At 42.7% G+C, this 27,914-nt stretch overlaps 1 protein-coding gene across 1 annotated transcript in view; it reads right to left on the bottom strand.

Moving 5' to 3' along the window:
* Window positions 1–168: 168 nt before the first annotated feature.
* Window positions 169–27,914, bottom strand: part of capn15 (calpain 15) — a 41,486-nt gene continuing 13,740 nt past the window's right edge. The window contains 10 exon segments of the mRNA XM_034107964.2: window positions 169–3,611; window positions 5,314–5,492; window positions 8,861–9,030; window positions 9,138–9,379; window positions 9,539–9,700; window positions 14,374–14,526; window positions 16,029–16,154; window positions 20,433–20,656; window positions 21,811–21,994; window positions 23,890–24,098. Of these exon segments, the coding sequence (XP_033963855.1) occupies window positions 3,434–3,611; window positions 5,314–5,492; window positions 8,861–9,030; window positions 9,138–9,379; window positions 9,539–9,700; window positions 14,374–14,526; window positions 16,029–16,154; window positions 20,433–20,656; window positions 21,811–21,994; window positions 23,890–24,098 (1,827 nt within the window). The 3' untranslated portion in view covers window positions 169–3,433.

A 27,914-nucleotide genomic window follows, 5' to 3' on the forward strand; every position in this document is an offset into this window, starting at 1 on the left:
TAGTTTAAAGGCTTCCTATTTTTCTTCTAAAGCCTGAATAGAAAAGCAACTGATTTCAAAGCAAAAAGCTCACAACACAGAGTAAATGCTATTAATGTAGAGTTAATGTGTGTACAAGTTATAATAATGACACCTTTTCTTAATTAAAAAAATTTATTTGGTCCGCCGGAACCTGAGATTAAAAATGAAACATACATTGGTTGTACACATATTCTCATATTCCCCTCCCAGAAAAAGATCAATAAAATATATATCACATTCATTAGAGTTCTTTTTTTTCAGCGTTAGGTTGAATTTCTTAATCGTTTCTACTATTATACAAGTTTAAAAGGGTCAGTGATGTATCCCTCCTCTCCATTTTCTATCTTTTATGTGGCTTAAGTCTGCATTCTGTACAATTTACACGGAGGGAAGCAGACGAATGGAAAGAAACAAGGCGTTGTGTTTTCCTCTCCGGCAGCAGGGGGCGCCCCTGACGCACAGAAGAGTCAGCACCACAACTTCACAGAAGAGGAGTAGGTTCACCAGCAAAGAGCCAAGATGACAATTATGACAAATAAAACGTTGTATAAAACAAAACAAATGTAAATGTAAAGTGATCCAGCGGTGACACTGAATGCTGTGAGGTGCCTCGTCATTGCAGGTGTTTCAGTGCAGGTTCATTTCTGGTCAAGCTAATCCCTCTGGGCTCAATGTAACGCCGGTACATTACCACATTCCTTTATCCGTCATACCAGTATTCAGCAATGATCTTTTTGACAACAGGCCTGCAAATCACTTACAAATAAATTAAAGTTCACAGCTGCTGTGCTGCGACCACACAGACCTCTGACAGTGGTCATTATTACACGGTATGTTTCTTTGGAAAACATATTTACAGTTACTTCAGCTTCGGGTTTCAGCAAAGAAACGCCTCACTGCTGGAGTAGTTTTCGTATGAGGATGACAGCCTGCAAGTCGTGTTTGTGCGAAGTAAGTAAGACTGCAAGCATACAGGACACAGTGCTGCCGTTCACTGTCAACCATAAGGAAAGAAAAGACAATTACTCATGAGATGATGCACGATTCGGCACTTTTTCAACTCAAGGTAGCCGAGTTTAAGTCCTTAACTGAATCATTTTATGTGGGAACTACGATCTTGACATAATAAAGAAGCTTTTTCCCTACCATTGTATGAGTGCTCGAGCAATTTCAGCTTTCAAGTTTATCCCCACACAATAATAAGACATCAACTTTGACTTGGAAAAGAGTCACACTCCATCCCGTTACTGTAGTACCGCATTCATCTTTCCCTCTCTCGGATGAATGAAACATCTATGTTGCCATGGTGAGGCCTGAATGATCCTTAGTGAAGCAGGAGTAATGGCTTTGACAATGGAGGAATGGAAAGAGGACCTTCGTAAAAACAGCTGTCGGCAGCCCGTCCTTTGCAGCGGGAACCTCCACTTATTTTCGGTGTCACAAAATGTCTCAGGGGTCTCTTCTCTCTCTTGTTATGGGCATGCAGTCTGACTAAAATGTTCATTTGTTATTACACGAGGACTCCACTTGTCGTTTATGTGCGGTCGGGAGTATTCTAGTGGGAGGACGGCCCAGATGTTCGTGCTGCACACAAGCAAACAAAAATGGTCCCTGACCTCCCAAAGTAAACTGTGCAGCTCGACGAAAGAGCTCTTCTGTGGCGAAGTGACTGTTCAAACGGCGACTCTGCTACTCCCGCAGCACACTAAAGTGTAAATCAAAATACTGTGAGAAACAGACAGCTGACCTTCAGTACGAGTCATTTCTCAAGTAACTCAACTCTAACTCGCTCACTCAGCATCATCAAGGTTATCTGTTAGGAATATGAGCATGCCCACATTTCCAGGTAGAAGCTGGGATGTTTGGGCGTTTACAAAATCCCCTGCTGTGGAAAAAACTCTCTTGCTTGGTACTGATGTTGCTGGGACAGAGAGATATGCTTTGGCCATGGGTGACAGCAGTGGGTTGCATTGTCTCTCCACCACTTCAAAAACAATACAGTTTTTGCCAAGAAGGCGAGGCTTATTGACAGGGCGAGATATAAATATACTGTTGGTACTTGTCAGTGTCTCTCGGTGTGTACATGTAGCCCTGTAAATACGATGTCCTTTTGTATCATCTGTTGTTTTATGTTCATGTTGTAACCTACTTGCTGCCATGTTGAAAAGGAGATCGATGATCTCAATGGGACCATCTGGTTAAATAAAGGTTTAAAAAATATATATATATTCAAAAATGTTTTTTTTATTGAGACATTTATTTACCGCGATATTCAATATATCGTTACATCTCTAGTATCGAGACACATATTTTAGGGGTTCACAATCTAAGAGTGCAAGAAGCAGCATCATTTAATTCATACAACTTCTGTAGAGGGTGGGATTTCTGTGTGAAGACGTAAAGCGACGGCTGAACTGGATGAGAGAAGCCAGCAGGCCCGAGGGGTGATGTACAAAGCTGGTCATTAAATGACTCGCCTACAGCGTTTGCACCCCAAAACTGAGGCTGAGAGGAGATGAAGAAGGGAAAGAAGGGAGTTACAGTGGCTGTTTTCTGTCAGTATTTCACAAGATGAAAACCCATCTAAACCAGAGCTTACAATAAGAGATGCTTCTCCAGCATTCATCTCGAGGTTTAGCTTGACTCCAGCTGGGTTTGGTCCTGAGCTAGGGGATTGTGAGACAGCACTGCGATGACGATGAGGACAGACAGTACTGATGGCTTTTTTTTCTACGACCTCAAAAAACACAAATATGGACAAGACAGCAACAAGGGCGTTGTATAAAACAAGTAAGACCGACGTGTATTATCTTGATTAAAAAAACATGAATATGGATTTGGCTCATTAAGTACCGTAGGGAGGGCCGGGGCGAGATAAACACCCCCCCCCGAAGTCTCCGGCTTAGTTAGCTGTCCTCGTAGACGACATGGGGGTTAGTGTCTGATCGCTGCGGGTGATTGGCTCATAGTTTGTGGGCCGGAAAATGGCTCAGTAGTTACGGCACTCCACCCTGACTCCTGTGAAGGATATAGGACATCCCTTCCACGTACAGCGCTCGTACCAGAATGCCAAGTAGTCTGAACTGGATCCCGTTAGGTGCCCCTGGGTGAAAAATAGTTCCTTAAGTAAGTCCGGGGTCACTTCACGTGGCCCCCGCTTCCCTCATTTCATCCTGACATGGCACGTCCCCTGTGGCGAGGGAGATTGCGGATGAAAGCATTTATGGAGGACACACAAACGCTGCCCATTTACATTCAAGGTGTGTGTTCACCCAAAGGGACACACAAATACACATCTTTCTCCGCCATTCAGGGCTGCACACGACCCCCGCCCCCCCCCGCCTGGGTTTCCAGTGGTCTGACAGTTCATTGGGTAAGAGTCTGAGTGTGTGTGTGAGACGGAGGGCGGTGGTCATAGCGGCCGGGGGCGGTGCAGACCGTCGATGTCCGGGGTGAGTTGGGGGCTGTGGGTGGCCTTGGTGGGGGTCCAGTCCCCCAGAGAGGCCTGGGCTGCTTTTCGGTGAGCCAGGCGGTGTGTGATGGAGAAGCCGGCGTTTCCTTCTAGCTGGGAGAGCACCACCAGCACCTGCCTGCAGGGGGGGGGCAGAGAGTGATAGGGGGGATATTTAGCAGCTGAAAAGCCATTCTAGTTAAAGCGGATACATATGGCATTTTTCTGTTGTGCAACCTGTAAAGAAGTGAGGTAAGGGACCGTATGCAAATGACATTGGTGAGGAGGGGAGGAATCATTTTCTAAATTACAAATCCATCCCGTCCAAAGCATACATAATCATTTATTCAGACATTCTCCTGATAATGTAACTAAAACTATACACCCTTAACGTAAGAATATATCTCAAAGTATCAATATTGATGAAAAACATGACAAAATTGTGAAAGTACATCCACTCTTAAATTTCAGGCCACAGGTCTGGTGATAAACTAGAAGTCATCCCGTATTCCAATTAATCAAAAATGATTATGCTATAAATTAGATGTTTTTATGATGAAACCATTGTTTTGTTTGTTGGAAAACTGAAATAAACAATAATTTATGAATGGAATCCCTCCCTGCTAGAAATACAAACAATTCTGGCTCAAAATGATTGTGGCGTCCTTAAGTATGGCACTGATCTTGGAACTGTTTATCAGCTAGTCAGCAAAGTTAAAGCTAGGATTGGAGGAAGAAAAGTTGCTCAGTCAGCAATTTCGTTTTTCTATTTTGAGTAAAAAAGGATGTAACATGCTGACAGGAAATGAGATTGAGGATCTTTATTCCACACTATCACAGTCTTCAGATATCTGAGTACACTCCAGTGAGAATCCTGAGTATAGTTACTTGGCTTCTAAATACTTTGGGCTATTAACTGAATGTATAAAAGTAAGTGAGTACAAAAATCCTGCTGTGACATTGCAGCATATAGTTTTTATTAAGTGCACTAATTATGATCTGGATAGATGAAAGGAACTTACATTAAAAGACATGGGCCTCATGCATGGTGAATTTTTACAGTTTTCCATTAAGTGGGACATAACTTGGAGGTGATAAGGTCGTAAATGTACATTAATGTGCTCTGTAATGCGTCTCTACTTCTGAAAACTGCATACAGGCGATGTCTAAAGAACCTTAATTCAGAAAACCTAATGGTGTGCGAACGTGTCCCCTGTGCTGCATTTCGTAGGTTGGTAATAATTCGTATGTAATGTAATCCATTTCTTTATTTCTAGATCTTCTTTTTAAAACATAACTACAAAGTCCTTCACAACATTACATTACAATAAAAGCATTTTAAAGAGCAAATAAAAACGAAGAACACAATAAACTATACAAGAAGAAATTAAGATAATAAAAAAGAATTGATTGGGGATATTAGAGTGTGTGATATTTTTCTGGTCTTTAAATCATTTGCTTTAATGGGCGGAGAACAATGGGGGCCGAAAGAAAACAAAGGCAGTAACAACTGCGCTGAGACCATCCGTAGGAAGATTATTAAGAAATAAGGAGCGCTAATCCCTGAGATAACTGCTGTTTATAGAAATATCTCTGCAAGTGTGTGTGTGTGTGTGTGTGTGTGTGTGTGTGTGTGTGTGTGTGTGTGTGTGTGTGTGTGTACTGATATAATCTCCTAAATGGGTGGATGTTTGCGGCACCTGTACCAAATGTTCCCAAAGCGTTTAATCTCCTCACTTGCAATCTATTTGGGTTATTTCTATTCTTCCGAGGTGATATATAGCCTAATAAAAAATAACTTGTGTGTGTGTGTGTGTGTGTGTGTGTGTGTGTGTGTGTACCTGTGCAGAGGCGGCACGCTGTCGATGGTTTTGAGGCTGCCGCGCGTGGACACCACGTTGAAGCTATCAGTGCAGTCACAGGAGACGTGGAGGTAGTATTTGGGGTGGCGGTTCTCCACCACCACGATAAGCCCCGCCCACCCGTGGGTCAGGTAGTAGCACGTCATGCCCTCGCGGCCCTGAGAACACACGTGGAAACACAGAAATGTGAGCGAGAAATAGGTTTTTACGTAATACAAAATACCTCGTGGCTGCAGTGCATTCTGGTCTACTGAGGGGAGAAAAAGACTGCTGTAGTTCTGGTTGATTGACTCTTAAATGTCATAGGCTTTTTGATAAGCTGATGGGTGAAATGTGTTCTGTTGTAGGGCTGCCACTAACTTGTAGGATTGCTGATTGTTTTCTCGATAAATTGATTTGATGATACGAGCAACAATCGGCAACTTGAACGTTTATAAAATGGTACAAATTATGATCATTATTTCCCAAAACTCCAGAAGACCTATTCTAAAATATTAGAATTGACTGTCTCAGAGGCATAAAAGAAACAGAATTCAATAATTGAATTGAGCAGCTCTTATCTGCTGGCTAACTTTTACCCAGCTGCATCTGAACAGGTACAGGTACGAATCATTATAGTGTCAAGCTTTTTAAAACTCCATTCACAGAAAAGCAACCCTCACTGAAAGCAATACGACTTTCATCTCTCAGTCAGCAGTGGCTGCCGATCTCTCTTCTGGGGCCTGTAATTGTTACTGAGTGCAGCTGAACTGCTTTAGCTGCTATCCAATGAACAGATCAGTAATCCCACTCCACCTGATATCTGTCAGCAACACATGCTCGTGCTCAAAATACTAATCTCTTGTTGCAAGACAGCTAGAATTACTTCCCCGAAAAATACATTTTTATTTTTAAAACACTACTGCTGGAGTAGTGGCTGCCATGCTCCTGAGCGTTCGGCCCACATACTGTGTGCGCTGGATTCCCGGAGAGCTGCAGAGCTGAATGATTTAACAAAGATGATCTCAAGTGTTTAAAAAGCTCTGTCATCCCTTTCAAATACCAGCCAATATGACAGCACTTTCCGGAAAGCGCGGCTCAGGAGAACCAGAATCATTTACCTCCTTGTGTATGTGAGCGTGTGTGTGTGAGTGTGAGAGATAATGTGCATATACTTGCACGTGTAAAAGTAGTAAAGGATTCGGGACTTAGCTAAGGAAATCTGAAGTGATATCTCCAAGTGGTTTAGAGAGTTCTCCGGCTTCACAAGCATTATACTCTCACGGTGTGTGTGTGTGTGTGTGTGTGTGTGTGTGTGTGTGTGTGTGTGTGTGTGTGTGTGTGTGTGTGCATGTGCGTGTGTGTGTGTGTGTGTGTGTGTGTATGAGAGACAGAGAGATGGGAAAAGGTGACAAGTTATTCCCTTGTTCTCTGTAGTGTTAATTTCGTTGACTAAAACTATGACGAAATATGTTCGTCAAAGACCTTTTTTTCCATGACGAAAACGAGACGATGACGAGACGTCACCGACGGCAGTAAACAATAACGGCAACGAAATCATCATGCAATATCGTTGACGAAAAGTGACGAGACGAAAATGTAGTTTACTAAATAAAAACTATGCCAAAATCTCTCTTTACTTTCGTTGACGAAATATTATCAAAGATAACGTTACATCTCTGATAGTCAGTTTTTCTCCCAGCAGTTACATTTCTGGTGCTGCGGCAGAGCAGCAGCTGTGTGTGTCTGTGGGGCGCGTGGCGGTACATTTCAATTACACCGGGCAGCGGCACACTGTGTGAACTGTCAGGAAGACTCGGGTCTAACTCATGGTCTAACTCATGGTCTAACTAACTCATGGTCTAACTCATGGTCTAACTAACTCATGGTCTAACTCATGGTCTAACTCATGGTCTAACTAACTCATGGTCTAACTCATGGTCTAACTAACTCATGGTCTAACTCATGGTCTAACTCATGGTCTAACTAACTCATGGTCTAACTCATGGTCTAACTCATGGTCTAACTCATGGTCTAACTAACTCATGGTCTAACTCATGGTCTAACTAACTCATGGTCTAACTCATGGTCTAACTCATGGTCTAACTAACTCATGGTCTAACTCATGGTCTAACTAACTCATGGTCTAACTCATGGTCTAACTCATGGTCTAACTAACTCATGGTCTAACTCATGGTCTAACTAACTCATGGTCTAACTCATGGTCTAACTAACTCATGGTCTAACTCATGGTCTAACTCATGGTCTAACTAACTCATGGTCTAACTCATGGTCTAACTCATGGTCTAACTAACTCATGGTCTAACTCATGGTCTAACTCATGGTCTAACTAACTCATGGTCTAACTAACTCATGGTCTAACTAACTCATGGTCTAACTCATGGTCTAACTCATGGTCTAACTAACTCATGGTCTAACTCATGGTCTAACTCATGGTCTAACTAACTCATGGTCTAACTCATGGTCTAACTCATGGTCTGTCTAACTCATGGTCTAACTCATGGTCTAACTCATGGTCTAACTCATGGTCTAACTAACTCATGGTCTAACTCATGGTCTAACTAACTCATGGTCTAACTCATGGTCTAACTCATGGTCTAACTAACTCATGGTCTAACTCATGGTCTAACTAACTCATGGTCTAACTCATGGTCTAACTCATGGTCTAACTAACTCATGGTCTAACTCATGGTCTAACTCATGGTCTAACTCATGGTCTGTCTAACTCATGGTCTAACTCATGGTCTAACTCATGGTCTAACTAACTCATGGTCTAACTCATGGTCTAACTAACTCATGGTCTAACTAACCTTATTCAACAGAAAATAAAATGGCAACAACAGGGCTTGGGAGCAGTGGTCGCACTCGCGTTAACCCCGTCAGCGCGAGTGAGTGATACATTGTGCACTCGATGGGTAATAATGGATTATGACGGAAATGTTACAATCCTGTCCGTCAAAATGACTGACAACGAAAAAGTCTAAAGCCACCACTGCTTGGGAGAAAGAAACAACGTGATATTTGGACCCTTTTTCGCTACAATGAGGCGGAGAAAAAAAGCGAATGCATTGTTTCATCAGAAGGGAAGCAATGTGGCCAAAACACAGGTAAAAACACCACAAACGTGATACTCTCTGCAAAGCTGCTTTCTAATCAACCTGTGTTTTTCATCAAATAAGGACAAGATATAATCTTATTTATTTATATACTAAAATGACAAATTATTGGTTTTGGCTAGACTAGTTTGACTGAAATGTTCTATATAATCTGATGACTAAAAAAAGACTCAACAGTTTTCATTGACAAAAAGTAGACTAAAATAATTAGTTTTCTTTGACTAAAATAAGACTAAAATGCTCAGACTTTTAGTTGACTAAAACTTGCCTAAATAAAAACATGATGAAGGTGACTAAATATGACTAAAACTAAAAAGGAAATTTAACAAAAGACTAAGACTAAAACTAAATGAAAAAATAGCTGACGAAATTAACACTAGTTCTCCGTCTAGTGTGTTCATGAGTCTCACCTCATGTCTTTCGCCTTTGTTCTCCGTGAGCAGGATGATGGCGTCGGCCAGCGTGGTGGCCATGGCCTCCACCTGCTCCACCATCACCTGTCTGGAGCTGTAGATGGCGAGGATGTAGCCGGGGAAGTCGTTGCTGGGCCGCCGTGCTGCTGCGCTGGTAGGACTGGAGACTGCAGGACAGAAATACACTTTTAAAAAGTACCTCCTACTGTACGGTAAACAGGGGTAAATGATTAGGCAACAACAAAGCCTTGCTTGTGTGTTTCTGTAAACCTACTGGGTGTGGGTGGACCTCCCACTGGCGTCCCGCTGACATTCATCTGCCAGTGGTTGAAGGCGCAGCAGACGACAGCGTACTCCCCCGGCTCCAGCATCACATCGCAGCCCACAAACTTCTTCACGGCTCGCTTGCTGTGGGCCAACAGGCGGCCCAGAGTCAGCTTGTTGCCGCTGCCGAAGGACGCACGGAACACCATGATGCACAGGTCCAGCAGGTGGCTGTCCGCTGTGTCCGAACGCCTGGAGAGAGAGGGAGAGGAAAGAAGATGGGAATTGAACGATACACTTCGAAACATATTATGGATATATATATCTATATATATTATGGAGCCTGTAACAAATTGCCTCTTTGTAAGAGATATTGCGAATGAATGGGATGTTTGTGTTTGTTTTATTCACCTGCTTCCCTCCTGGAAGAGAGCAAACTCCAGCGCCGTCCTCTCCAGCACGGTGAGCGCTGTGACGGTGACCGGGCCACTGGCCTTGCTGGGGAAGCAGCCCTGCAGCCTCACTTCCTGCCAGTCAGAGTGGATCTTACAGATGTCCACCGAGTCAAAGTACCTGTGGGAAAAGACGGATGAGAGGATGCAGACTCCTTTAGTTTCATATGTGTGGTATCAAAAGAAAAGTGGTTCTTCCGAGACAGCAGCAATTTGACCCGCTGCTCTCTCCGTCTCATTTGCATGCATCACCAGGAGCTCTTTAACATTAGCATAGCCCCTGAGGCGGCTGCTGAATAAACACCATTTACCTTTCTAACATGTCAGACCTCCTTCTTCAAAGGCCGAGCCCCCGAGAGACGCTCCCTTCCTCACTTTCCGAGTGTTTTTCATTGTTTCATCACTTCCTAACCTCGCACCGACAACTGTCTTACATCTTACTTTTGTCTTTTGACATTTGAGAAGACGAGACGGGTAAAAAAGAGAGGCGCAAGGCAGCTTTGGAGTAGGCTTTGATTGCTGAACACGTCTGCTGTTAACATCTTTTGGTTCTTAGAATTCAGCTCGTTTTAAGGATATATATATATATTTGTGAAATCAGCATCTATTAGTCCACTAAGTGCCTGGATACAGTATTTGTCCAACAAGCTGGCTACTTTTTTATTTTTAGCAGGGATATGCTGTAGGCTTGTATCTAGCACAGAGCCAAGAGATTATTTCTCTGACAGAGTAAACAATAAACAGTCAGAAGACAGATGGGATTCGAGTGTTTTCGAGGCCACACACACAATTTTCCAGGTTTGTTCAGGAGGCCGGCCACATTGATCTCTGTGGCCTCTTGTTTTAAGGACACGAGGGACATGAGCAACAGCCCGATACACAGGAATAACAGCCAGATTCACGCACCATTTATTTCCAGGTCAACCTACTAACCTGGTGGACTTTGTGACAACGTCTATTTATCAGATGCTTTGCTGACAGGAAGGGGAAAACAAATTCTAGGCAAGTGCTGTTAACAAGGTTAGCTTAGGCTGCGGCCCCACGAGGACGAATTTGGTCGTTTGCGTTACTGTTTAGTGTCATATAGACCGTTCAGCCACACGAGGACGACCGAATACGGCACTAAACGACTGAGGAAACGACAACGGGTCCCAAGGTGGATAGAAATGCATACGCCACTCTCTGGGGGGTCAAACGGCTCTGTGTGTACGCCCTATACGGACATTTCCAGATCACTGATAGTGATTGCGCAATAGCCCCGCCTCTCCCCACCTCTTCTGCTCACCTCCGCTTACCCCGCGCCATTGCTGAAGTGTTTCGCCACCAACAACAACAACAATGGCGGATCGCAGAGTTGCTATCGTGCTCCGGACGCTATTGACCATGCTACAGTTGTTTGTGCAACATCTACAGCAATAATGATGAGGCAATAGCCCCGCCTCTCCCCACCTCTGCTGCTCACCCCCACGTCAAAGTAAACTGCACCCTGAATTCAGATTATTTATCTTTCTCTCGCGAGTGAAGTCTAATCTGACAGGACGGAGACACGCAGCTCTGCTCACCTGCAGCTCCTCCCTCTGCAGCAAAACACACACTTCAAGTCAGATCATCACCCTTAGCTATTTTAATTACCTCTCAAACTCCCTAAACTAGTTATAAATATGTTTATGTTTACAGTCGGCCGGGTCACTGATTACTGGATGAGCTGCTGCATGAGACAGACACTGGCGCTGTCCGAAGAGAGGGAGGAAAAAGAGAGGCTCCGTGTATTTTATCATTATATTATATAGAGTCGTTATTCATTTGTTTTAAAGCTCAATAAATAACAAAGAAGACCTTTGACCGGCACTTTTATCATTTTGTCCGGAAGATTTCAACTTTAATACACGCTGACTGGCGAAAAACTCTGCCCGGTTCCCTCGGCCCCCACCGCGGAGAATAAACAGAAGGGCAACCATGACAACCATGCTTCTTCGCTGCTTTTGTGGGGGAAGTTACAGCGCCACCTACAGGCTCCTGCATATGTACTGCAGCTTCTCCAGCGGTTGGAGCGGTCTCGTGTGGGCAGACACTATCCGGATAATTATCGTATGTGGACGGAAGCCGTTTGCGATTGCGTTTGCGTTAATCCTATGCGTTTAGCCGTTTTCGTCCTCGTGGGGCCGCAGCCTTAGTTTTTGTGTAGGTAAATGGTCTTCAGTATAAGCAGTCACAGTAGAGCAGGGTTGGGTTGTAACGGAATACATGTAACGGCGTTACGTAATCAGAATACAAAAATCAAGTAACTGTATTCAGCTCGCGTTACATTTGAAAAACGAGTAACCTGATTACAGTTACTTTCGTAAACCTGAAGTGAATACATTTTGGATTACTTATTGGAGGAAAGATTTCCTCTCAACATTTAATATTCAGTACTAAAGGTACAGCCGAATCATCACAGCCCACAAAACCTATTACAGCCGCAGATGGACCAAAAAAGCGTTTGAAAAAAAATTGCGGGTCCGCTCACTCAGTGAAACAATAACAACGAAACATGGAGGAACAAAAGTCTGCGTTTAAATCGCGTGTGTGTATATATAGGTGTGTGTGGTTAAAACACATCAGCCTGCGGTCGCTCTTTAGTCTTTAGCCTTACTAATGATTATTTCTGAAGGTATACACAGTGAAGGCGGTGCGTGAAAGGCACTGCTCGGGAGGGCACTGCTCGGCACCCTCCCGCTGCCTCCTGGCGCTGCAGAGATGTCATGAAGTGAAGGAGGTGTTCCTTCTAAAAAACAGCTGTGGGCAGCAGATACTCTGAGTGTCACAGACATTAATTCATAGATCAAGGCAGACTGGTGCACACTCTCCTGTTTTGCCGATCCGGTGCTTAAACAAATATAGCTCTACACCCCTGGCCGAAATGTCCTTAAAATGAAGTACGAGTTCGACATTTTAATTCATGTCCTGCCAACACTGGCGGACAGAAGGCGACACGCCCGTTCTAAGCCATGTCCCTTACTCCTCACATCCCAAGCTGCATCCCCAACAAGTTTATTATGTTTTTACATCGTTTCAGATGTGATGTTTCAGTTGTGCTCTTGACACGCCATTAAAACAGTAAAAACACGTTCAGTTTCCTTTTGCTTTTTGTGTCTCCTGTTCACCAAAACATACCCAGGAAAAAGAAAGTAATCCAAAAGTAATCTAAAAGTAATCTGATTGCCTTTTTTAAGGCATGTAACTGTAACTGTATTCGGATTACTTTCAGAGCCATGTAATCAGTAACTGATTACATTTACAAAGTAACCCTCCCAACCCTGCAGTAGAGGTACCAAATACAAAAGAATGAAACTGAAAATGAGTATAACATGCCCTCTTTAAACACTTAGTGAAACATGTTTGGTGGCAGATCACACAGGTTAGGTTAGTTTTGGTGTAAATGAGTGCATTTAGGTTGTTTTTACATACACTTATATTTTAGGAAGCTACAAGGCATCAACTCGCTCCCTTTTGTGTTTCAGATTACTTTCAATCAAGCTGTTAAAGGCAACAGTATTTACTAACCTCCAAAGGTCACTTGCCAAAGAAATGGTTATGCATAATAAATAAAAACACACATTAGCAGAGCAAGAAACAAACCTGTCAAAACCTGTTGCTGTGTGTTACTGAATGACAGCTAGTTTTGTCATATTAGATCAATCCTGAGAGTAATGACAAGGACAGGCCTGACAAATCCCGATCAACCAATGAAACCGAGAAATAAAAACAATTGAGAGAAAGCTGTCATTCTGTTTGGAGTCAATACCTGATGGTCAGCAAAATCCAGCAGGGCATGAAATGACTAAAACATGCATCACTTAAAGCACATTACGTGCGTCCATCATGGCACGATTAAGGGTCACTTTCAGAGTTATTTCACCTGTGTCCGGCTAACGGAAGCTTACATGAATAACACAAATAGTGAAGCAGCCACGGCCGCCATGTCTCAAATAGAGAGCTGGTTTCTTTAAACAAACTCAAAGTGACCTTGAAGCAGGCGCTGTGGCTGCAAATGCTTTGGCTAACTTGTTGTATGACTGTGTTTTAAAATGGTCTGTAACTGTGCCGTTACCATTCTTGGGCCAGGTCTCTCTTGAGAAATAGATTTTTAATCTCAATGAGACCTAGCCTGGTTAAATAAAGGTACAATAATTATAGAAAATATCTGTGCAAAATAAAAAATCAAAGGGACCAGAAGCAATAATATTATGCTAAAGTTTCCCCTCTATTTGCTGCTAATACTCTGGTGCATACTAGGCGGAAGAAAGTCTACTGCCAGTGAATGAACGAGTCTCAAAGAGTGAGTCACTTTCTGAGACGATACCGTCTACAAACAAGGAGTTGTGGATTAAAGATGTCATTGTAATGTCAGCTGTCCAAGTAGAAAGAAGCGTACTATTTCCGAAACAAACCAAAACTGGTTTGAGGCAGATATGATATTCACAATTACCACAACAATGGAAATAAGCTCTTTCTGTTAAAGGGGCCCTGTTATGCTAATGTATAGGTTTTTATTTGTATTGTTTGCCTCTACTGTGACATGTTAACACTGTAATGAATAAAGTGCTTTATCACGTACAATGTTTTAGTTATGTCACTATGTTACGGAAGGAGTCCAATGGAGACGTTTCAGGCAGGGGGGGGTGTGTGGGAGAGAAACAGGGATTTTAGCCCTTGCAGACCATTTACATGCACACAAATCTATATAACACACTACAGGAAAGGGAAAACCCCAAAAAGCATAATAGGGCCGTTTTTAAATTGATTACTCACTTTATAAAGTCGCTGTACTCCATCCAGAAGACGCCCTCACTGCTGCCGTGGGCCATCAGCTCGTGCCTCAGGTTCTGCGGCCACTCGGTCCACTCGTCCGACCAGTTTCCGTTCCACGAGAAGCGTCCCCACGGGTTACGCAGCCGCAACAACCTGAAGCCAAACAGTGACCGTTAGTGAGGGAAGAGGGGGGGGATTCAGTTAGTGACAACATTTTCCAGTCAACGCTGTGTCTCCATCTCTGCGGACTCAAATTGCTCCTCTTATGGATCATTGCCTAGTTTTTAACGACCCATTTCATTTGACTGCCTTCTCCCTACCGAGAGAATCCTCGGAGGTTTAATGGGAAACCATACTGGAGTCCCCCCCCCCTTTTTTTCTTAAATGCAGGTGAATCGCTTTTTCAAGCTGCTTTTCATCTCCTCTGGCACTTCGCAGGAGGACTCCCGACTCGTTTTAGATCAAGCGCCGTGGCACAATCTTCCACTCAGATTGCTTTATGCCAGTAAATTAAAGGGGTTGTGTGGGGGCTCTTGAGCAAATTACATCTGGGATTTACGGCAACCCCCTCCTCTCCCAGGTAGGACAGGAGAGAAAGCTTTGTGTGGACTCTCAATGCTGATCAAAGTGATCACCGTGAACTGCTGTGCACCTGCTCTCTGTTGGCATCAAGCCTCCGCCACATTAACACATGAATCATTCCAGAAGTGCCCTAACAGAGTGTGCATCTGCTCAATCTATCCAAACCGAGGATACTGATTTCTAAATATGCTTTTTTTAATGAGTAAACAACATCTGAGACATGGTTTCTTTCCTTGAATCAGACCCATGCCAGTGAATCGTACTGCGTGACTCATTGGTCTGGATGAAAGCTACAACAGTAAGGAATGAGAGATGACAGGAAAAGGTTACAGCCATGAAACAACTTAGATAAGGATCTTGCACTTGTAAAGTTGCAACATGTTTTCCCACATTCTGCATTCCCATTTTAAACTTTTGTTTTTATGATATACCCAATGTCAGTTGCTGATTGTTGATTTTGAAAAAGGCCTAAAACATTATCCGACTGAAAGAGAAATGCATATGCCACTTTTGTACTATTTTGTCATTCTCTAAACTATTTAAAAAATAAACACAGGACCTTCAGATCTAATCATCAGGCCTCTAAACACTATAGTAATAATATAATGGACTTTCTTTGTGTAGCACCTTTCATGCACAAAGCAGCCCAAAGTGCTTTACAGAACAAGAAGAAAACACAACAACAATATTAAAATAAATACAGAACAAGATGAAACATCTAGTGATCCTAATGAAATTCCATTGAATTAAAAGCTGACAATGAAAATAGATTAAAATAAAACAATTCAAAAAGTTTAAAAGCAAATCAGAAAAAATACAGTAAAACATGGACAACGATACCAGTGAGAATTGAAAGTTAACCCAAATTATTATTAAAAATATTTTTATTTGAGTTTGCTGTTCTAAGATCCACGATAATGCCCATAAGTTCATGCTTACTTGAACTATATTTTCTAATGCAAAGATAAAACAGATGTACAGACAGAGATCAGATCGATTTAAAAAGGGAAACATCAAGTTATAAGAACTCATAGAAAGGTACTTAAACCCATTTAGTTCACAGTTCTTCGTACCTGTAACCCTGCACCTCTCGTACGTCCAGGATGGAGTACGCGTGTCGGGGCCGCAGACCATGAGACTCGTACACAACGTCGTCTACCTTCATGTTGCCTCCTCCACAAGACGCACCCATCAGAAACCTGGGAGGACATGGACGGCACTCGGTGTAAAATGTACATAAGGGTGAAAAAGCTAAAGCCAACTTAATGGTCAGAACAAACTGCTTGTTGCAGACGGTTACAAAAACAAATATCAGTTATACCTCATTTAATTTAGACAGCTGCTCCTTCTTTTCTGCAGCTCGTCTCCGTTTAGTAACGCATACTAATGTTGAAAGCATTCAAGGTGGCTCCCCTTTGATATGTTGAATAAAACCACAACTTTTCTGACAGATGGTTCTCCAATTTGGCCTCAGATAATTTGGCCTCTTTGGAGTCCTGCTTGTTGTCTCTTGTTGCTTTGAGCGCTCACATATCAAAGAGCTGATTGGCAGAGCTCTTCCATTGCTGACATACAGGGAGCTGCTAATTGGCATTCAGCACCTTTGTGATTTTGTAACACCCTAGTGTTTGATGCTCTGATTGCATAATGTTTATCCTCTGGTTTTCCAATAAGATGTTTTACTTTTTAATATTTTGTACAGGAAAATACCAATCAATATGTGTATGCATTCTGTTATTTGAAGTGGACCTATCATGCTATATTTGAAACATATATTGTAGGGCCATACCTAGGGCTGTGCAATTAATCGTATTTTAATCGCGATTACGATTATGGCTTGCGACGATTATGAAAACAGCATAATTGACAAAATACGATTATTTTGCTGGGTGCGCTTTCGCCCCTCCCTAAAAGCCCACTCGGCCACGTGCGAGTGACATGTGTTGTGAGTGTTCAGCGCGAGCGAAGATGTCAGAACAAGAGCAGCAACTCGTTAAAAAGAAGGGTAAAACTATTTCCACTATTTGCAAGTACTTTGTCTTTACAATTAAAAAAAAAATTAAAAACGTTTATTTATCCAGGTAAAATCCCATTGAGATCAATGGGATCTCTTTTTCAAGGGAGACCTGGAGATACATTTCACATCGCTAAAGATATGTGCCCAGTTAGCACTGTTAGCAACCAGGGCTTCAAGCAACTTGTCAACACGTTGGACAAGCGTTACGCGATGCCGTCTCGGTATTATTTCAGCAGGTCTGCGCTGCCTGCACTATATGACAAATGCCAGTTGAGAGAGATGTGGCTTCAGCTGACTACTTTGCTACCACAACAGACCTATGGTCTAGCCCAGGGGTGCCCAACCAGTCGATCGCGAGATGCGTCTAAAAATAGAACAACAATATTCTGTTTATCGTTAATGTCCTGTAACATAATCTTCCTGTGCCAGAATAATGCACTTGAACGCATCAAAGTTTTGTGATTGGCCGGCGTCACCCCATGTGTCGGGGCGTGGCTGAGGGTCTTCAGTACAGGTGGCTTGTCACCTGCCTGCGCTCATCTCTGAAACCAGACCATGTAAACAGGCTGGTGTTTCTGGCAAAACATCTTTAAGAGATGACATGAGCAGCCCTACCAGCATTTGCCACGGTGGCCTAACATTTTTTATTTGATCTTAAATTGTAGTTCAACATTTATTTCCTGTTACTTCTGGACCATGACGGTTGTCCAGCCTTCAACGTTTAACTGAGTGGAATATGTTGAATATGTTTTACCAAAATGTTGGCTATATGTTAAGGAGTTTTCAGTAGGTTGTGACAGTGCACTGCATCATATTTGATTTAATTTATTTTGGTCTAATTTATTTTATTATCATATTAATAATATATGTTTAGTATGGTTTTGGAAGTGCGCTCCAATATATTTGTTGATCTTGTTTATTGGTAAAATATTATTTGTTTTAAAGTTCAATAAATGGTCAATGAATAATCGTCAAAATAATCGTGATATCAATTATTGACCCAAATAATCGTGATTATGATTTTTGCCATAATCGCACAGCCCTAGCCATACCTATATAAATATATATTTTTTTCAAAATACCAAAAAGATCCTGCATTTTAGCCATGCCTCATTTCGCTCTATTTGCTCTTTCCAGCCCTGTTTTTGCAGGGGGCTGATTCTGTGAGCTGCAACTGACCACGCCCCCCTGCAGGAGAGGGGAGTTGGCAGTTACTTTGGCATCGAGTGCCACAGTGACGCGTCCTAAAACCCAGAAGTAAACTCCTTCCGGTTCCTTCGACAAAAAAGCAATGCAATTTCTCCATAGGATTTTGGAAAATAGCTCGAAATAAGGTCTGTGGTTGAAACACATTTAAGAGACGGATCACGTTTTGTTCAGCCGGATAATATCCACGTCTACTTTACTTTTATCATTTTCGAATCATAAATCTAGTCGCCAGAAGCAAAACATGCTAACTTACTTCCGGGTTTTAGGACGCGTCACTGTGGCACTCTATTAGGGCAGGGATATCTAGATACTTTCCAAGGTTTGACATAATTAATTGTGCTACTTTTAAAGCAAGCAACGATGTTTTCAAATCTGTAATCAAAAAGCTCCTCAAAAACACTATCGAAGCAGTTCCTGCCGTTGCTATGTTAGTTCAAACAGCAACAACGGACTACTTTTCTTAGCGAATGCATGTAAATTTAAATACAACTATTTTTTAAATCAATACAATCATTTTCTAAATCCATAAAAGCATTTCAATTAATATTGGGAGTCATGTCGTTACTTTGTCGAGAATGTGGCCATGTAATAAGCGGGATAATGTGCACATTGCATAATGTGCCTTCATGCCGATCTAGATCCCTCCGCTTCACGTCAGGCTCCTGATCAGCCTGTCGGTGTTCTTTTCCCCATAATGACCGCGTCGCTGCACATTATCCCTTACATATGATTATATAGAGTCATTATTCATTTGTTTTAAAGCAGGAGGCGCAAAAGCTTGCCTCGGGGAGGGAGAAAAAGAGCCACAGTGGAGAATAAACAGAAGGGCAACCATGGCAACCATGCAAGGGAAATCTGCTTCGCTGCTTTTGTGGCAGACTACAGCGCCACTTACAGGCCTGGCATATGTACTACAGCGTCTCCAGCGCTTTCGAGCAGCAATGGCCGGCCGTGGCCCAACCTCTCATTCCCCTGATAGGTGGAGAATTGACCAATAGCCGTAGCGCCACCTTCCTGACGTCAGGACAGTGTTCAAATCTGGATCAGTCTATATCAGATCCGTTGCAGCCCCTTTTTTAGAGATTTGGGTATGGAGGAAAATAGAGGGTTGTGTTTTCTGACACTTGGTGAGTTCCCTGGAACACCAGGGACACATATTCGCGTATAAAAGACGTACAAAAGTGCATTTTGCATGATCGGTCCCCTTTAACACACAGAAAGTTATAGTGGACATGGCCAGTGCTTTTCTTTTTCACTTTTAATGTTTGCTTGTTTTGTTGTTTTTATTGGTTTATTACTGATTGGTACATTTATCTGCACATTTTTGTCGTCAAACTCTTTTTGTTGTAGCTTTCTGCATTATAAATGTTAATATAAGATATCCATTTATATGTCCATTTAGTTATTTATGCGTATTGCTAAGTGCCTTTCACATGAGTGGGAAAGTACCGAGTCATTCTTTCCCACATAACACATCAATATGTTTTAATTCACAACTAACTGTGTATCTCTGTATTACCATAGCGATGGGGAGTTGTTTTTGCACTCCGTCAGCCTTCTGAAGGACGCAGGTGTTTCAACAGCTCCATGTAAACCAGATGCACCACACACACTGCTCATTCAGACAATCTTGACTTGAATCTTTATTTGAATGAGATATCTCCACCACACCTTCAAAATGATCTTAGCTTACAATTCTGTTTTTAAACTTTGGTTGTTGTTTATTTGTGTCTGTTGTATCAGCATGTGGCTTCTTATCCTCTAGTGTCACTTTTCTTATCTTTTTGTTATCCGTTTGTTTGTGCAAATAAAATAAAAATAAAATCCAACATGAATTCCCCCACTTATTCATTATAAGTAGAGCAGCGGTTCTCAACCTGTGGGCCGCCAAATAAATTTGCAAAACATTATGATTTCTGTGGAAACATTTCATCATTAAGATTTTTTTTATTTGAACCTCCTTTCTTTTCTCTTTCTTCATCCTCCTTAGCAACGGTCATTACAGTCCTTGATAGCGGTCTGTACTACTGGATTAACAACTTGTCACATGTTCTGAATTGACCAATCAGAACTTTATTTAGCCTCTGTATTGTTTACGGTTGAATGTGGGCCGCAAACATTTTTTTAATTCTTAAGTGGGCCCCGAGTTGGAAAAGGTTGGGAACCGCTGAAGTAGAGGAATACGTGAAGAAAAAACAGCCAGCAAGAACAATGTTCCTTTCTGCTCAAACCCTACCCCTCCTCCTCTTACCCTGCCTCCTTGGAGCTGAGCATCTTGGCCCAGATGAGGTCGGTGTCGATGGGCTCCTCCCGGGGGTTGGTGGAGCTGACCTGCAGCATCAGGGAGTCGCAGGGGGCCCCCGTCAGCGTGGCCAGGCCCTCGATGGCGCGCCCCGCCTGCAGGGCAAAGTAAGAGCCATGGAGTTTGGCCAGGGCCTTCTCTATCAGCGCCACCCATAGCTGCTTCCTCTGAGCCTGCATGATGGGAAAGAGGAAGAGGAAACACTTAGTAAAGTGTAGCTCACTGTATCAGGATGTTGTTTTATGGTGTTAATTTGAACCTGTTGGTAGAGTTTAAAGGTTGAAAGGATTTTTGCTTTATCATATTGTGTCTTGTCTTTTCATCACTGTGCTTATTACGTCTGCCTAATCATTTTATTCTGCCATTAGTGCATTCTTAGTCATCATTGTAAAGGAATTCACTTAGACAATTATCTCTTTTTCTTCTTATGCACATTATGTAGATCTGATATTATACAGTCTGTCTCGGCAGCATGTGTACGCCTGGTTATGTTTCTCTGTGTTTTATTTATTTCATAACGCCACACTTAATTTGTCTGGTAATTAATTAGACCTCCATGTACAATCCTCCTCTGTGGGGTCCTTTGAGACACACTCGTAATGAAACGCTGGATCATGAATAAGCTTGAACTTATATTAAGAAGTTAATATTACACTGATGTTAGGCTGTAACCACATCAACAAACACAAAGCAACTAACAGTGGTCCTGCTTACTGATAAATGAGAGTATTTATGTCTAACATATAGTGTTTTATAATACTGCTGACGGTAACGACCCAGATTTGGGTGTCTTTAGCTACAAGAATTACAAATACAAAAAGACTTCCGTTTTAACTCCACATCACCCAGATATTCTTTTCTCATTTCCAAACGTATAGTCTTCAACCGACACCGACTCAAGTGACCGCACTTATTGCGGAGCCACGAGAAGCTATATCAACATAACTCTCATATGCAGTAGTACACTCCAACACTTGTAGACACTCTTTGATGTGGGGAGTTCCCTTTTAAGGGTCACAAAGTGGTGCGAGCGATAACAAAGGAATGTCAGAGGGTATATAGAGTGTACATAGTGTGCATGTGTCAGCATTTAGTTTGGGCCTCTGTAAGTATCTGCTATCTATCTTCTCTAACCTCTCTGACCTGAAAGAGGACACACATTATAAGAGTGGAATGTTTATTTCCTTTCCAGCCATTCTGTATTGTTCATGCAACCTTTGTCACAAATAGTGTATCTTGTCCACTGAATATCAATGAATATCTATTTTCTCATCCATCACTTCTCCCTCCTTAAATTACTTCCACCTTCCCCATCTTTTATCCTGACCTGGGAGAATAGGAGGTATCCGTAGTCGTCGCAGGGCAGCATGTCGTCCACCAGCACCGTCGTCCACGTGCCGTCTTTACACAACCGGACCTGGTAGGCCCCCTCCTGGCAGATAGTCCTGGTGATCATCACCCTCTCCACCAGCTCGGGACGCTCCGCCAGCACCGCCAGCGCGCTCAGGAACCTGGACAGCGATAAAGATCAGTGATTCGGAAAATGAAACGTCGGATCGGGGAAGGACAGCGGCGAAACAAATGGAGATAAGAGAGAAATGATCAGCTGATTGTGACGGACAGGTGGATGGATGAATGGACGCCAGCTTAGTCAGAAAAGACTAGCAGTGATAGGGAATGTCGACTGCAATCACAACAAAAACACACAGACTGACAATCAGCTGTAAATGTGGATTCAAACATCACTTTACAAAAACATACCTCAAGCTGATATTTTAACATCATTTTTAACATGATTTGCCCTTATTGAAAATCAATCAGGTGTTATGTCAAGCTTCTATGCCTTCTGGTTGCCTCCCCATTACTGTTCATTCAGCCTGCAGCAAAGACAAACCAGCTCGCCTCCCCTAATTAGCAAGAGCATTGAGTTAATCAAAAATCCGGATACATCAGAAAAATGCTAATTCCTCACACAAGAGAAAGGAGGCCGGGGACGCGAGGATCCGACTTGAAAGGAATAGATTTTAAAGTGAGCATAAGTTCATCTGAAAGTGTGGAGAGAGATCATACAAAGCTGATGAAATGCCAACAAACGCTTGAGGTTTGGGGACCACGATCGAAAAGTATTTATCTTTGTACGCTGATGACTCACCACTGATTTCAAGGATACTGACGCGCTACATTAAAGGGGCCCTATTATGCTAATGTTCTGGTTTCATAACTGTTTTACCTGTGTCATGTTTACATGCTTTAATATCAAAAAGTGTTTCTCATACTGTGCTGCAGCACCACTTTTCACCCTCTGTCTGAGACCAGAGACCAGTCTGCTTTTTGATTGGTCAACCACTTAGAGATGTCCCGCCCCATAGCCTATTATTTACAATGGGTTGGAGCACTAGCCCATACAAGTGCAAGCTTTACATAGAGATGTCATTGAACTGGAGTTACAGATGAAAGCAATACTATCCCTTTGAGTCCAGTCAATGTGTGTCAGTGCACAGACTGAAACTCTTTGTGTGGGTTTGGAAATGTGCATTAATAAAGCTATACAATGCCATCTGTTAAAGTGGCAGCCGAGTGAGCCAGATCAGCCCATTTAGCCGCTGATGAAAAACCAATCATCTGCAACAAAACAAAAAGAAATCAAGGGGAAAATCTAATTAGCCGTGTCATAATGTGACTCTAATGTCAGCTTGTACTCAAGGACAAGGTTGGACTGGCACTACTTTCCTCTGCATTCATTGGCTGGCTGAAGGGGGGCAGGGACAATGTTAGTGTGTATGAGAGAGAGAAGTATCTGGGTTACATCCTGTCGCGAGTAAGAGGATTTAGCTCTGGGGATATTTTTTGATAAGCCGTGTTTGCAGGAGATGTGGGGCGAGTAGTCCTATTGGCACAACTTGCTGAAGGTTCTTTGTTGTGTGAAGAGGAAGATGGCAGGAGGGTAACACACATATATACACACACAGATGAAAGGACATGCGGAACAAGGGCAGGGAGTACAAATGTCCAGACTCTCATTCCTGTGACTAATCCTCCTGTGAGGTGTATCTGTACATCTGTCCACCTACTGTACGCTCTGCTTCCTCTTTTCTTTAATGCCCGCCATCTTTCATTTTCCTGCCTCACAATTTTTCCCCATCTCTCTTTTGACTTGCCGCTTCACTGCCTCTCAGTCACTGTCTCCATCTCTCAATGCTAGCTTCAGGCTGTCGTGTTCGTCTAAAGCCGACCTTTCAAAAGGACTCGATGGAAACGTCATGTTGTTCTTTTGGGATATATGATTATTCCTAGGTTAAAAGCATTAATAATTGCCCAGTTTTTAAAAAACTATTATTATGTAAATGTGTCTGGATTCTTTCAGGTTATCTTCCTCAAAGTGTCCCGTGCGGTTCTGACAGCTCACCAGCAGTTTCCCAGCAGGCCTTGCAGGATGTCAGAGGGCCGTGGCGTGCGGAAGACGGACCACTGGACGCCTCGATCTTTGAAGTTGCTGCAGTTGATCTCGTGGGGGCGGAGCCACTTTTTGATTCGCTGCTGGACGCTGTCGCCCTCGGGGAAGCCCACGGAGCGAGGACTGGGGGGGAAACTGTCGTCCACAAAGTTCACCGAGTTCTGAGCCAAACAGAGGGAGACAGCGGAGGAACAATTAGAGGGGAACAAAAGGACGAGATGACTGAACCAGTTAAAATAAATGTCACCACCATTTTATTAAGATCTTTATGAAGAGGAATCATCTTATATTACGTTTGATTTGTACATTTTTAAGAGAGATTAAAGGTTAACAGAAATAAAATGCATGTGCAGTCAAGGCAGAAACCTACTGTAAACATGTAAAAAAAGCAGTACAAAAATATCAAGTTATTCATTTCTGCATTCTTGAAATAAATATGGACATGGTTCATCAAATATATGTATCTACATATTTTTGTTTAGTTAGACTCATTAGATTATTAAATACCAAATGTTTTTGACGGTACTACGAAAGTACTTTTCATTTCATATACATATAAAGACTCGTATTGCATAATCCACGGCATTTTAAAGAGTAATGTCCTAAAAGTGTACAATACATATTTAGGTAAAGGTTATTCATTTATGTAGTTCTATAACATGTTTAAGTCTGTCCTCTGTATTAATCATCATGCCCAAATGAGCAGATGAGATCACTTCAACTGCATAATGCAAGCCTGAAGGACACTTGGAGCTCTACCGTTAATCTCTTCCCTGCATTTCTAATACCACATATTCTGCAGGTGGATGATGATTAATACAGGACACTATATGAGGCGTAGATCTGGGGTAGAACAAGGACAAGCTCCTGCCTTCCACAGTTAGCGGTGTGGCAGCAGGAATGGGCCCGCTGTTGGTGTGGCATCACACATCTGCACAGCAGGACACCTGATGTGGCGCCGTGTAGCAGGCAGGATACAGGACACATAATCACTTCTGAAACATTTCAAACGCTTCAGCTACTGACACATTCTCTGCAGAGCACTGAGCATTCATAATGGCTTTAACAATGTAGCTGCCTTTGTACTGTACACAGGACCTGAAGTAAACAGCGAGACACCCAATCTGACACACTATCTGCCCATCTTAAACTCCTGTACACACACCGGAGAGGGCCAACAGCCGCGCACGCAGAACCTATCCTCTTTCCTGCTTGTGGTGTCGGGAGTGGACCCGGCGGGGGACGGGGGGTGTAATGTGGGCGCCCGACGGGTGGCTCGCGCTGAGGCCAATTGATTCCTCGCCATACCCACAATCCAATTCTGTAGTCTCGAAGCAGCATTAGCAACCAGACAGATTCGCTTTCAGCACTCCGGCCATCCGAGGTCTCCATGTAGCTTACAGATTCTGCAGCTCATGTGTGACCCTGATGCCAGCTCTCACTGTGTGGGCTCAGGGCCGTGTGGATTTACCACAGGGGTGGAGGGGAAAAGCGTTGGCCTCTGAACTTCAAACTTTAATGCAAGATAAGATATACTTTTAATGTCCAAGCAGGGACATTTATGTAACTCAGAGCAGTCTGTACAGAACATGAAGGTGACTAAAGTGCCCTCAACAAGCACAGAAATACATATGCGGCGTATTTATCAAACGTATTGCACAAACATCATCATTTCAGATGCTCGGAAGATCAATCCTGTTTGGCTCTAATGGATGTTAGCTACAATAAGAAGGTTGCACTCACCTCTCATATCGTCAAGCGGGTTATTAAAAAAAAAAAACAGGATAACCAGCATTTTGTCCATAAGGGCTACACTGTGCTAAACATGCTAATATTAGCCTGCTCACATCTGGGGCATCCAGGGTGTTTTATGGGCCAAATGTTTGTTTTTTTACAAGAAATGTTGAACCCATTTAATCTTATGAGTCACAGGGACAAGCAACTCCTTTAGGAATCTTAAGAATCCTTGAGCTAATACAAGCTAAATGCATGCATTATCATAAGCAGTGTGGTATGCATACGTAATAACATAAGTGCCAAAGTGTGAATGGCGTGCACACACCGTGCTACCGTTCGGGTTGCGGTGTTGTGATACGGCCAGCGTAAGTCTAGCTGTCTGTCGCCCTGCTGCTGTCTCTGATTCTATCGCTGGGCACATGCCGGCGTGCAAACGAGACGCAATGAGCCAAGTCAGAGCGACGAAAACCCGCTGCTGCCCTCCCGCATTCTCCCAGACTACACATGACTGGCAAGATTTAAGAAGGGATTTTCTTTTTTAAAGTAAGCTCGATATCTACATGTTGCAGACAAGCTAGTGATCCATGAATATGTGGTGACAAGGAGCTGTAGAGCTGTACAATAAACAACAACAATACTATCAGTCACTATGAGATATGACAATTGTTTGCAGAAGATAAACACGAGATACAATGTTATGTAGGGTGCAGTATTTGTAAAAAAACGAATTGCAAATATTTTTGAATGATATGGCGCTTCGATGTAGGTGGAATTGATCATTTTGGCACAACGGCATAATATATTTTTTTTACCATACAAATGTGTATTGCTGAATCTGCAGAATACTAGTGGTACTGTAGCCTCTGCATCTCAACACTTCTTCATTGAAACTGGCATTTTAACAAATATTTAGCCCTTAACAAATGTCATCCTTGCGATTTAAATACTGCACTAGTCCATTTCAATAGAATTGTAATTAATTGTGCTAAATCTAATCTAAAATGCAAAACCCAATATTACAGATGTTGTGTTGCAACAATTCAAAGCAACAACTAGTGTCAAAAGGAAAACAAACAAAAGTCAGCCTGTTGCCATGAAGCATATTTGTGTTGCTCCCCCAGAGGGTGACAGGGAAAAGGGAACAGAGCAACCCGCTCCAGCCATGCTGGGCTTTACAGTTCACTAGCGGCGCTGATGGCTGTTAGCAGCGTTTACTCGTCTGGCAGTGAGTAAGCGGACACGCTCTGGGGCGTTGGCGTCAGGCACACACACCTCTCGCTCTCAAAACCAATCAAGGAGAGTAGAAAGGCAAGGAGGCAGGGGGAAAAGGACCAAAGAAAGACTCTCTTGCTTCTTGCTTTAGTCTTTAGTGATTGCTGCAATCTGAACGAACTCTTGGGAAGGTTTCATCAGCAAAGCCATGTGCTACAACCCAAAGAGAAAAGGCTCAGACACCTTCACTGTTTCTCTGTGTGCTCAGACTCCCCGCATGCTTTTGGAACACTTCAATCATCATTACATTTTGGTGCTTGCCAAATGTTAATGCCTTTGACAGTGACGGATTATAACGAGTAGCTCTGCTTGTTTACCAACTGCTCCGGTTCATCTGTCTGACCCCTCAAACTGAGCTGCGGCACTTGATGCTGTCAGTGATTACACTCGCTATAGGGAGGCGGCTGATTTCTGTTCCTCTCCAGCTCCGCTTCTAAAGATAGGCCAGCCCCTGTTTTCACCCACACACACACACTCATGAATGAACAATTCCCCTGAAAGGCCTCTTGATCTTTGAACATTAAATGTCAAGGTGCTAAATGAAGTAAATAATGCATAATTATTCAAGATTTTTAAGAAGACCGACAAGCCCGTAATTACAAAAACATGATTATATTTTCTCCCCGGTAAATAATTAACTTCCTAACATCTGACATTTGCGCTGCTTAATGAAAATGTTCTGTCTAACTATGGTGTGTAGTGATGGAAAGGAAGGAAGAGGCTGTCTGTTAACTAGATCCGTAGTTGATCCTTTAATTACTTGGCATGCAAAATGGATGCACTTCGGTTAAAAAGGGAAAGTAAATACTGGATAATAAAATATCATCGGCGTCGAAAAACGTCTTATTATACAGTAAGATTCCTCGCATAAAGTAATGTAACATCTTCCTAGATACAATAGCAACTCTTACATTTAAATCAGACCAGGCTAAAAAGACTTCTGATACAGAAGTGACTTTCCTAAAACA

The sequence above is a fragment of the Pseudochaenichthys georgianus genome, chromosome 19, assembly GCF_902827115.2.
Source record: "Pseudochaenichthys georgianus chromosome 19, fPseGeo1.2, whole genome shotgun sequence".
Taxonomy (NCBI): domain Eukaryota; kingdom Metazoa; phylum Chordata; class Actinopteri; order Perciformes; family Channichthyidae; genus Pseudochaenichthys; species Pseudochaenichthys georgianus.